Here is a 12,761-nt window from a genome sequence, read left to right on the forward strand (position 1 = left end):
TTTGTCTTTTGGTCTCTCAGTCTAAGAATTCTTTATATACTCTGGATAATATACAAGATATATGATTTACATAGGTATAGACTAAGTAAATAATATTACTAATAAGTAATATTAAAAAAAAAAGATATATGATTTACAAACATTTTCTCCCATTCTGTGGGTTATCTTTTCAATTTTTTGATAGTGTCCTTAAAGCACAATTTCTTGATAATGTCCTCTGACTTAATTTTCATAAAGTCCAATTTATTTATCTTTTCTCTTGTTGCTTATGCTTTAAGTGTCATATCTAATAAACCAATGCCTAATCCAAGGACACAAAGATTTATACCTGTTTTCTTCTAAGAGTTTAATAGTTTTAGTTCTTACTTTTAGGCCTCTGATCAATTTTGAGTTACTATTTATATATGTTGTGAGGTAGGGGTCTGAGTTCATTTTTTTCCATGTGAATATCCAGTTGTCCCAATACCATTTGTTGAGAAAAGCATTCTTTCCCCCATTTAATTATTCTGACACTCTTGTCAAAAATTAATTGACCATAAATGTATGGATTTATTTCTGGACTGTCAGTTCTATTCCCTTGATCTTTATGTCTATCTGAATGCCAGTACTACAGTCTTTGGTCTTCTTTAATTTCTTACAACAATGTTTTATAGTTCTCAGTGTACAAATCTTGGATTTCTTTTATTAAATTTGTTAAATAAACAAAACGGTTGTTCTTCTTAATGTTATTGCAGATGGAACTGTTTCCTTAATTCAGTTTTCAGATTGTTCACTGTTAGTGTATAGAAATAAAATTGACTTTTGTATATTCATCGTGTTTCCTATAAACTTACTGAACTTATTCAATATCTCTAATAACTTTTGTGAAGATTCCTTAGGATTTTCTACATACATGATCATGTCATCTGAAAATACAAATAGTTTTACTTCTTCATTTTCTAGTCTAATTGCTCTAGCTAGCACCTCTAATATAGTATTGAATAGAAGTGGCAGAATAGACATCCTAGTCTTGTTCCTGATCTTAAGGGGGAAAGCTTTAAATCTTTCACCATTAAGTGTGATTTTTTTTTTTTTTAACATCTTTATTGGAGTATAAAGGTGTGATGTTAACTGTGGGTTTTCATAGATGCTCTTCATCAGGTTGAGGAAGTTCTCTTTTATCCCAAGATTGTTGAGTGTTCAAGAAAGCATGTCAGATTTTGTCAAATGTTTTTCTGCATCTATCAACTGTCCTTTATTCTACTGATAAAGTATTAACAGTGACTGATCTGAATCAATGATTGATGAATGAATGATTGATGTTGATTCAAGTTCATATTTCTGGGATATACCCCACTTGGTCATGATGTATAAATCTTTTTACATGTTGCTGGATTCACTTTGCTAGTAACTGGTTAAGAATTTTTGCATCTATATTCAAAAGGGATATTGGTCTGCAGTTTTCCTGTGATGTCTTTTTCTGGTTTATTATCAGGGAAATAGTAGCCTCACTGAATGAGTCAGGAAATGTCCCTGCTTAGTGAAGCACTGGTGTTAATTCTTTAAATGTTTGGTAGAATTCACCAGTGAAGTCACTGGTCCTGAGGTTTTCTTTGTGGTAAGTTTTTGGTTACTAATTCAGTCTTTTTACTAGGTATATTCAGATTTTCTACTTCTTCTTGATTCAGTTTCAGTAGTTTGTGTGTTTCTAAGAATTTGTCCATTTATCCATGCAAACAGTAACCAAAAGAGAGTAGGAGTAGCTATATACTGACCCATCAAACTCTAGCTGGGGAAAATGACTCAAAAAAGATATCTAGAGGAGGGTTTTAAGCAGTATGCAAAATATATTTGGAAAAGAATGAAACAGAAAGAGAGACTACTTTATAGGCTAGGCCTGAAATAATGAACTGAAGAAAGAAAAAGGGGAGAAGTTTCTCAAGATATACTTTGACCTATGTCAAAAGATTTTTTTTAAAAGCTAAAATTCTAATACTTACATAGGAATAGGCACTTGACATGGAGGACAAGGCAATGCAGTCTGAATAAATGCTGGTTCAGAAGTCTGTTCCCAAGGGCCTGAAGGCTGGTGCTACAAGTAAAATAAATAACAATTTTTAAGTCAGAGGAGTTAAATCATATAGCCGATTTAAGGATCTAAGAAAACAGTTCCACGAATCCTCTGCTCAAGCTGGTTGAAATTTTTTCAAGTACTCAACAAATTGTGCTTATTGAAATATTTTATTCCATCCTTAAATTCTATCAGACTGTTCCCCTCTAACACGTTTATATTAAAAATTGAGCCAGATTCCAGTTTTTAAATGACAGAACAAAGGCAGTATAGACTCCTTCACTTCTCATAAGCCAAAAGAATAAAACACAGAATTGTAAAATCCATATTCCACCAATAGAATTTAATCTCCATTATTTTGTTCACTGTTGTCTCCCCAGCACCTAGAAGAATGCTTAACACATAGTAAGAATTCAATAAATATTCACTGAATATGTGAATGAATCTTTGAGGAAACCAGGAGATATTTATAACCCTAAACCACAGTATATGAAAGAAGACTGACAAACTCATCTGTATGATGATTATAACATGACTATCACACTGTACTTGCAAACATTTGTTTATTGGTTTTTCTCCTTTTCTGTATTGTGTATTTCTTAAGACAAAAACCAAGTATTATTTACCTTATACCCCAGCTCCTATCACAGTGTTTAATACCCAATAAGTACTTAATCATTGCTTGTTGAAATGACTAAGTACAATTAAGAAAATATGACCCACAGCAATGCATTATGTCTTAATAGTACTGTTCCCTTACCCTGCCAGTTTGCTTTATTAATGCTTGATCATGACATGGAGCAGGACACAAGTGACCACATTTCTCCAAAACCTTTCGGCAAGGTTGATGACATGGAGGACAAGAGCCAAAGTGACAGCGATGTTTTTCTTGACTTGTATGATGGCAAGTTGGTGGTCGACTAAATCATAAAGTACAATTTTTAAAATTACTTTTGATCATTGAACAATTATATCTAAAGTGCAATTATCTATTTATATATCTTCTGATTCCATACAGAATGAGCATACTGTGAATATTAATATTTTAGAACATTAAAGCAAAATTGAAAGTACTAACAAAATTAAAAATCGGTATGAATTTAAATCTGTAAGATACCAGATGTAAGTCTGTACAGAGCTTTGTACTAACCTGCACTGCTCTTTGCACTTGGGGGGTCTTGTGGTACGTTCTCGGCCACAGGGTACTGTCACCTTTGTATTACCACAACTGCACTTCACATCTACAGTTTCTGGGCAGGGATAACAGCTACCTGAAAAAAAGGTCTGAAACTTAAAGAGAAATTTCCTTAACTACCCAAATTCCCATCAATAGTAGAATCAATAAGTTTAGTATATTCACACAATGGGATACTCTAGGATGAGAATAAATGAATGAACCTCACACATATAACACTGAGCAAAAGAAATCAGACACCAAGAATATACAGTATATGATTCCATTTATATAAAATAAACAGGAAAAACTAATCTATGCTGTTCAAAATCAGGATGATGATTACAAAGGACACAAAAAGTCTGGGAAATGCTGGTAATGATCTGTTTAATAATCTGAGTTCTGGTTATATGCCTATGTTCAGTTTATAAAAAGTCGTCAAGCTGTACACTTGCAATTTGTATACTTTTCTATATCTACAGCGGCACTTCAATAAAAAGTTTTAGAATTTTCTTTAAAATTTGCTAAAAGTTCTGTTCTAAATAACAAATTTAACACATTACTCATTCAAAACTACACAAGCACAATGGAGCTAAGTCTTTGGAAAATCTAATGTCAGCAATAATCTTTTTGGCTTAGTTTCATACAAACATCTATTCAAGTACATTATTTTTAGATAAATTCTCCAATAAGAGTGACTTCTCTCATAAGGTTATTAACAAGTACAGTCAATTTTCCATTACTCGTGCTTTGCGAAAGACTCTATAATCTCATTTTAGGCTATAATTCCAAATACTTCTAAACATTTCAAAAGGAAACATTTTTAGGGTTTCAGCTTTTTACCTTCTTTTGTTATGGGTAGAAATACACAAAAACCAACTGAAAAGAAATCTTTTTAAACAGGCTATAAAGTTCTCCCCAAGGCTTTGACATCATCCTAAGGGCTTTCTTCCCACTCTAGTTTTCCGAATAGGCCACCCCATTAGAAATGAAATAATAAGAAAGGAATAAAGAGTCTTCAACTAGGAAGTAAGTATCTCAAGAAATTGCTGCCTAGGTGTCAGGACCAAGCAAAATACTGAATAGCAATTAACCTGATAAAAAACAGATTAATGATGAAAAATAGTCTGGTTAAAGCCTCTATTAGTTCAAAACAGTTCCCGAAAACAAAAAGAGGTTAAGAATTTTGATTCAAATAATGACCACAGAAAAAGAAATAGAGTAAAAAGCACCACAGGGAAAAAACACACGTGTATTATACAAATTACCAAATTTATACTTCAGTGTTTTGATAAGTATAATCCAGTAAAGTATTATCTTGACAGTAATGCAAGCCAAGTTATCCTGACTCACATGATCAAACTTTATTTTGATCTTTCCAAAAGAAAATTTGATGTCACATTTTTAAAAAAATTAATAGTGACATTTATGTCAGTTCTTACTCAGCACATTATATTAATTTCCATACTTAACAATGATAATTTTCATTCACCTTCAGCAATCAAAGAGAAACTTATCAAACATAACCTTTTTGCCACCCTAAACTACAGCATCACTTTTCCTTTTTTAAAATTAAATCTTGAAACAATAAGGGATAATTTCCCTGAACAGTTTTCCTAATGAACTCATTACAGACACCTGTACAACATGACAGATAAATTCAAGTAACTTCAGTGATAATATTTTTTAAATGAAAAAGGAGCATACAGAGTATAAATACAGTGACTAGTGGGTCAAAAGTCCAGTAATTCTAGAACCATAACCATAGAAGGCCTTAAGCTTAAAAGAACTATAAGTCAAGCTTTCACATATTCACAGCACAAACATGCAGATAGCACCCTCTCCCTATGAGCTACAGTACAACTTTGATTATGAAGGTATCTAAAATAATGGAAAATGACATAAAATAATGATTCTATGTATCTTATGTAACTGAGTATTAAACAAATGGTAAGAGTTGCACAACAGTATCTTCATACACTTTCCATTAAGGTAAACTTTTTTTAGGGGCTAATAAGTTTCTTTTTTAAAAAATAAACATTCTACCAAAAAATAATTAATAATAATTGAACCTGAATCTGATCAAACCTCTAGTCCCACTAACAGTTTGTAGAAAATACAGAGGAAAATGTCAAATAATACCACGGAGATGCAATCTGCAAAATCCAGACTCTGTGAAACTAAATAAAGCAACCTAGTTTCTTAAACAAGTGACAAAGGAAAATATAGAAAAAGAGGGAAATTACAGATTCATAGACTGTAGAGACATCAACCAACTGCAATGTCAATCTTATTAAGGTTTCTGCGTCATACAAACTGAAGTAAAAAATGAAGGCATTTATGAGACAACAAGATATGTGAACGCCAGATATTTGCTGATATTAAGAAACAGATTAACTATTTTCAGGTTAAGAATCCATCTTTCAGAGATGCATACTGAAGTATTTATGGGATTTGCTTCAAAATAATACAAGAGGGGGATATGCTTTCAACATTTCTCCACTAAGTATGATGTTTGCTCTACCCTTTTTGCAGATACTCTATATCAGGTTAAGGACGCTCTCTTCCATTTCTAGTTAAGTTTTCATCATATATGGATGCTGAATTTTATCAACTGTTTTTCAGACATTTACTAAAATGATCTCATTTCTCCTTTAATCTGTTAATGTGATGGAAACATGCTATTAGATTTACTAATCTTAAACCAACCATACAACATTATTGCCTTAAACCCAACTTGGTTATGATAGATTAAGGTTTTGGATAGCTAATACTGTAGTACCAGATAGCTGGATTTGAGTGGCAAAAACTTTAACATTTTACAAACATGTTCATGAGTTAGATTGGCCTGTAATTTTCTCTTACTTTCCTTGAAAGATGATATAATGAGCTGGAACACATTCCTTTTTTACATACACTATCAAATAGTTCACAAAGAGATTAAACTTATACATACCTTAAATGTTCATTTGTTAAAAATCATGTGTAAAAATCAACTAGGCCTGGTGTTTTCTTGGTCAGAAAATTCTAAACTACTGATCCAATTTCTTTAATGGTCATACAACTAGTCAGGTTTTCAACTTAAAGTAAAGGTTATGTTTTAACAGTGGCCTCCAAGGCCCTATACATATTCTCCTTTCCCCAGCAATCATTTATCCCACCATCTCTCTGACCTCATCTCCTAACATGTGTCCCCCTGAGCAACCACTTCAGTCCTCCTTCAAATGTTCCTGTCTCAAGGCCTCTGTAATCAAACTACCTCATCCCCATTTCCCCAGGGCTTGATCCCTACTTCTCTCAGGATTCCCCACACATTTCATTCTTTCAGAGTCCTACTCTGACCACACTATATAAAACAGTATATACCATCCCAACTATCACAATTTTAATTTTACTCTAATTTTCTTTCTATACTTGTCACTATCTGATATTCTATATTAATTTGATTATTTACTTGTATTCTAATTGAGGGAGAATAAAAAAATAAGCTCCATAAAAGCAGGTACTTTGTCAAAATTGTTCACTAGTAATTCCGGTGCCTGGTACTTAGTAGACACTCAAAAATACTTACTGAATGAATTAATGACTAACTTTAGAATGTTAATGAAATTCAAATTTAATGGGTCACTGATATAATATGACTACAAAAGGAAATAAAATCCTTTTACATGAGAACCAAAAAACTAGTTCTAAATTTTACAATTTAAAGACACTGACATTTTTGGATTGGGTTGTTTGTTTTTTTGATATTGAGCTGCATGAGCTGCTTGTATACTTTGGAGATTAATCCTTTGTCAGTTGCTTCATTTGCAAGTATTTTCTCCCATTCTGAGGTTTATCTTTTCGTCTTGTTTATGGTCTCCTTTGCTGTGCAAAAGTTTTTAAGTTTCATTTGGTCCTGTTTACTTTTGGTTTTATTTCTATTTCTCTAGGAGGTGGGTCAAAAAGGATCTTGCTGTGATTTATGTCATAGTGTTCTGCCTATGTTTTCCTCTAAGAGTTTTATAGTGTCTGGCCGTACATTTAGGTCTTTAATCCATCTTGAGTTAATTTTTGTGTATGGTGTTAGGGAGTGTTCTAATTTCATTCTTTTACATGTAGCTGTCCAGTTTTCCCAGCACCACTTATTGAAGAGGCTGTCTTTTCTCCACTGTATATGCTTGCCTCCTTTATCAAAGATAAGGTGACCATATGTGTGTGGGTTTATCCCTGGGCTTTCTATCCTGTTCCATTAACCTATATTTCTGTTTTTGTTCCAGTACCATACTGTCTTGATTACTGTAGCTTTGTAATATAGTCTGAAGTCAGGGAGCCTGATTCCTACAGCTCTGTTTTTCTTTCTCAAGATTGCTTTGGCTATTTGGGGTCTTTTGTGTTTCCATACAAATTGTGAAATTTTTTGTTCTACTTCTGTGAAAAATGCCATTGGTAGTTTGATAGGGATTGCACTGAATCTGTAGATTGCTTTGGGTAGTATAGTCATTTTCACAATGTTGATTCTTCCAATCCAAGAACATGGTATATCTCTCCATTTGTATCATCTTTAATTTCTTTCATCAGTGTCTTATAGTTTTCTGCATACAGATCTTTTGTCTCCTTAGGTAGGTTTATTCCTAGGTATTTTATTCTTTTTTCTTGCAACGGTAAGTGGGAGTGTTTCCTTAATTTCTCTTTCAGATTTTTCATCATTAGTGGATAGGAATGCAAGAGATTTCTGTGCATTAATTCTCTATCCTGCTACTTTACCAAATTCATTGATTAGCTCTGGTAGTTTTCTGGTAGCATCTTTAGGATTCTCTATGTATAGTATCATGTCATCTGCAAACAGTGACAGTTTTACTTCTTCTTTTCTGATTTGGATTCCTTTTATTTCTTTTTCTTCTCTGATTGCTGTGGCTAAAACTTCCAAAACTATGTTGAATAATAGTGGTGAGAGTAGGCAACCTTGTCTTGTTCCTGATCTTAGTGGAAATGGCTTCCGTTTTTCACCATTGAGAACAATGCTGGCTGTGGGTCTCGCACATACGGCCTAAACAGACATTTCTCCAAAGAAGATATACAGATTGCCAACAAACACATGAAAGGATGCTCAACATCACTAATCATTAGAGAAATGCAAAGCAAAACTACAATGAGGTATCACCTCACACCGGACAGAACGGCCATCATCAAAAAATCTACAAACAATAAATGCTGGAGAGGGTGTGGAGAAAAGGGAACCCTCTTGGGTGGGAACTGCGGGTGGGAATGTAAATTGATACAGCCACTATGGAGAACAGTATGCAGGTTCCTTAAAAAACTAAAAATAGAACTACCACACGACTGAGCAATCCCACTAGTGGGCATATACCCAGAGAAAACCGTAATTCAAAAAGAATCATGTACCAAAATGTTCATTGCAGCACTATTTACAAGAGCCAGGACATGGAAGCAACCTAAGTGTCCATCGACAGATGAATGGATAAAGAAGATGTGGCACATATATACAATGGAATATTACTCAGCCATAAAAAGAAACAAAATTGAGCTATTTGCAGTGAGGTGGATGGACCTAGAGACTGTCATACAGAGTGAAGTAAGTCAGAAAGAGAAAAACAAATACCGTATGCTAACACATATATATGGAATCTAAAAAAAAATGGTTCTGAAGAACCTAGGGGCAGGACAGGAATAAAGACGCAGACATAGAGAATGGACTTGAGGACACGGGGAAGGGGTAGGGGAAGCTCAGATGAAGTGAGAGTGGCATGGACATACATACACTACCAAATATAAAATGGACAGCTAGTGGGAAGCAGCCACATGGCACAGGGAGATCAGCTCGGTGCTTTGTGTCCACCTAGAGGGGTGGGATAGGGAGGGTGGGAGGGAGACGCAAGAGGGAGGAGAAATGGGAATATATGTATATGTATGGCTGATTCACTTTGTTATACAGCAGAAAGTAACACACCATTGTAAAGCAATTATACTCCAATAAAGATGTTAAAAAAATAAATAAATAAAAATAAAGACACTGACAAATCAGAGAAAATCCGCAGGGAAATGCCTATGGGGTTAATATATCTGCCATTTTTCCTAATGGGGAGGCAATATGGTATAATGGAAATATTATTAAAGTTTGGGTTCACATCCTGACCCTGCAACTAGTTCTATGACCTTGGGCCAACAGTCTCTTTGCCTGCTTCCTCCTTATACAAAACAACACTAATACCTTCCAAGATTCCTGAAAGGATTAAGACATTAAGGTAGATATCTAATATCCACCTAATCCCAAAGGAAGACAACAAAAAACAGTACAGTAGTTTGTCCCAGGTCTTAAAGCTGTTATTGGGTTGGCCAAATTCGTTCAGGTTTTTCCATAGATACGGAAACACCCAAACAAACTTTTTGGCAAACCCAAGACTAAGTTCACTTTTGACTCAGGACCTCTTAATTTAAACCCATGCTCTTTCCACTACCTTATACTATCTTTCAGTAGATTCCATTTCATACCAACATACTCCAAATGAGTTAAGTTAACTCAGTTTTCAATCTCTAATAACTTAGGCACCCCTGAGACCCTTTCAGGTGGTCTGCAAGAACTTATATACATAGATTAGAATTTTCCAGAAGCTATATGACAAGGGATTATCACAACAGATTGAATGCAGAAGCAGATATGTGAATCCAGCTATCTTCTATAAAGCTAGACATTAAAGACATTTGCAAAAATGTAAAACAGTATCATTCTTCTCACTAAATTTTTTTTTAGAAAATAGTTATTTTTCACAAAAAAGTTACTGCATTAAGATGTAATGGGTACTATGGTACTATTTTTCAATAAAATAATAAATAATATTATATTTTAATTTAATTTCAAATACAATAAATATCAATAGATAAAATCCACATTAACTAAAGGTCTTTGGATCCAAAAAGAGTGTAAAAGGTCCTTGAGACCAAAAATTTCGAGAACCATGGACAGAATATATCCAATCCTTTACTAGACTTAATTTCATATCAATGTCTAAAATTCAAAATAGTACTGAAAATCCTATTAATTAACTTAAAAACTATGTGGGGAAGATTGGGTAGAAGTAAGGAAACAACATGGTATTATAGAAAGAACAGAAGTTTATATTTAAAAGGTGTGGGTTCATATCTTGGCTATAATGCTTTACTAGATATTTCCCTAAGTAAATCACTGAATCCTCTTCAGCTTAAATTTCCTCATCCATAAAATAAAGATAGTGGCAACTGCTCTAACTTCTCAAGATTGCTAAGAGTAAGATAATAAATGTGAAAGCTCTCTATCAACGAGAAAGCACTATGTAAATATAAACATAAAATTACAGCTGTTGTTAAATTTTACCTCTATGGCAGACAGATGGACACTTATGGTTTCTACATCCTAAAGTCCGTCCACAGTTTTGATCACAAGGTGGACAGTTTCCAGGGCAACACTGAAGGGAAAGCAATACATAAAGAACAGGTAATTTGAAAACCGTACGTAATATGAATGTCATTACTAGTTATTCACAGAACTTAGGGAAATCAAAAGATAGTTCTTTTCACTATAAGAATAAAAGTATTCAAGAACATCAACATTCTTGTGTAGAATACACTGTACTAAGAACTTATAAGTTTAAATAGACAATGACCTAATTTAGTGAAATCAAGCTAAATTTTCTTGCCCTTTAGTTAATTATTCTATGACTTAAAATAGTTCCATAAGATAGTTTCTCTTCTACTTATCTACGTAGAAATTGACAACATTAACCACAGGAATGGATCTGGTCAAACCCTATAGTCAATTCAGGCAAATAATCTGGCTATTTTAAGAATTTAATTACAATAAAAACCATTCAATATATAGATTAGTTTGGCAGTTATTTTCAAACCAAAGAATCAGAGACTAACTAAAGGAAAGAAGCAGAGATAGGCTGATTGCTTCTAGCGCTGTTTTGTTACTCCCTGATTTCCAATCTGTGAGAAATATAGCTGTCTATGACCTGTCCCAATTTTCATTCAGGAACACAAGGCAACTACTTAAAGTTCCATCTTGCCATTCTAACTCCTTGACAAACTTTGGTAAGGAAATACAGACTACAACTGTCTTAAAGAAACTTGGGTTTGTAACCTACTTAAGAACAAGTTTCAGTATATAAAAATAGCTCAAAACAAAATACACATTATTGAAAAGCAATTAAAAGTTAAAATAGTTCATTCAATTAAGCAAATATTTACCAAGTAATACTATGTGCCTATCACTTTCCCAGTGGCAGTGGGAAAAAAGAAGGTTATGTGGTCCACAACGTGAATAAGCCTTTAGATGTTTCTCACCATGATGAGTAATAATGACCAGATTTACTCTCCTGCCTTAAACAACTAGAAAATCAGACAAAATATTTGAAACAGCAGTTTTTAGACATTAGACAATTAGGCAGCACAGGACAGAAACCCTTATGAGAACAGAAACAAACAAGGTGAGTCCTATGATAGCACAAGCTTAGACCTGGACACAAGGAGAAAGATCACAAGCAGAGTCCAGTGGTCTCACCAAGTTGAGGAGACAAAATTCATAGTTCAGAGAGGCAAGTGTGGTTAGAATTTGTGGAGAAGTGGTAGCACAAAGCATAAAGTTTATAATGTCTGGAAACCAATCAAAAGTCACCTAGCAGGAAAGAATAACCCAAAAGGAAAAGAAAACTCAATCAACAAAAATAGAGCCAGAAATGACAGATGACAGAATTAGTAGACAAGGATATTAAAATAGGCATTTGAAGTATAGCCTATTCACTTATATTCAAGAAGATAGAAGAGAGCATGAGCATGAAAAGGACAGACATGGAAGATATAGAAAAAGTCACAACTCCAAGTCTCAGAGATGAAAAAATACTGTCTGAGACGAAGAAACACAGGATGGGATAAACAATGGGATTAGACAATGCAGAAGAAAATTAGAGAACTTGAAGACAAACAATATAAGCTAACATTAAATATGAAAATTAAAAGGACTAAATAATAAATGGAGCATCAGTGACCTATGGGACTTCAAGCAGCATGACATACCTGTCACTGGAGCCTCAGAACGCAATGGGTGGGGGAAATATTTGAAGAAATAAAGATTGAAAATTTCACAAATATGATGAAAACTATAAAGACATACAAGAAGCTCAACAAAAATTGTACTAAAGAAACATGAAGAAAGCTATACAAAGGAACATCACAAATAAATTACTGAAAACTAATGATAAAGAGAAAAATCTTTAAAAATAGCCAAAGAAAAAAGATACATTACATAAAGAGGAACAAAGATAACAGAGATAGTGGAGCAACATGTTTAAAGAATGGGAAAAAAATTGTCAAACTAAAATTCTACAGTAAAAATATTTTTCACAAACAAAGGCTAAAGACAGTTTACAAAAGTTGAAAGAATTCATGACGAGCACTACAAGAAATGTTAAAGAAGTCCTTCAGACAAAAGAAAATGAAATCAGATAGAAACCTGAATCTATATAAAAGGATGAAAAGCACCAAAAATCATGAGTTTGATGA

At 33.6% G+C, this 12,761-nt stretch overlaps 1 protein-coding gene across 4 annotated transcripts in view; it reads right to left on the reverse strand.

The window, feature by feature from the left end:
- The window catches only part of NFXL1 (nuclear transcription factor, X-box binding like 1), a 52,748-nt gene that overhangs the window by 24,282 nt on the left and 15,705 nt on the right, over nucleotides 1–12,761 (reverse strand). For all 4 annotated transcript variants that reach the window (XM_061191369.1, XM_061191370.1, XM_061191371.1 and 1 more), the window contains 4 exons: nucleotides 10,576–10,666; nucleotides 3,201–3,321; nucleotides 2,811–2,970; nucleotides 1,980–2,071 (listed from right to left, as the gene is read on the reverse strand). In XM_061191369.1, the coding sequence (XP_061047352.1) occupies nucleotides 1,980–2,071; nucleotides 2,811–2,970; nucleotides 3,201–3,321; nucleotides 10,576–10,666 (464 nt within the window). The remainder of the gene's footprint in view (nucleotides 1–1,979; nucleotides 2,072–2,810; nucleotides 2,971–3,200; nucleotides 3,322–10,575; nucleotides 10,667–12,761) is intronic.

The sequence above is a fragment of the Eubalaena glacialis genome, chromosome 5 (assembly GCF_028564815.1).
Source record: "Eubalaena glacialis isolate mEubGla1 chromosome 5, mEubGla1.1.hap2.+ XY, whole genome shotgun sequence".
Taxonomy (NCBI): domain Eukaryota; kingdom Metazoa; phylum Chordata; class Mammalia; order Artiodactyla; family Balaenidae; genus Eubalaena; species Eubalaena glacialis.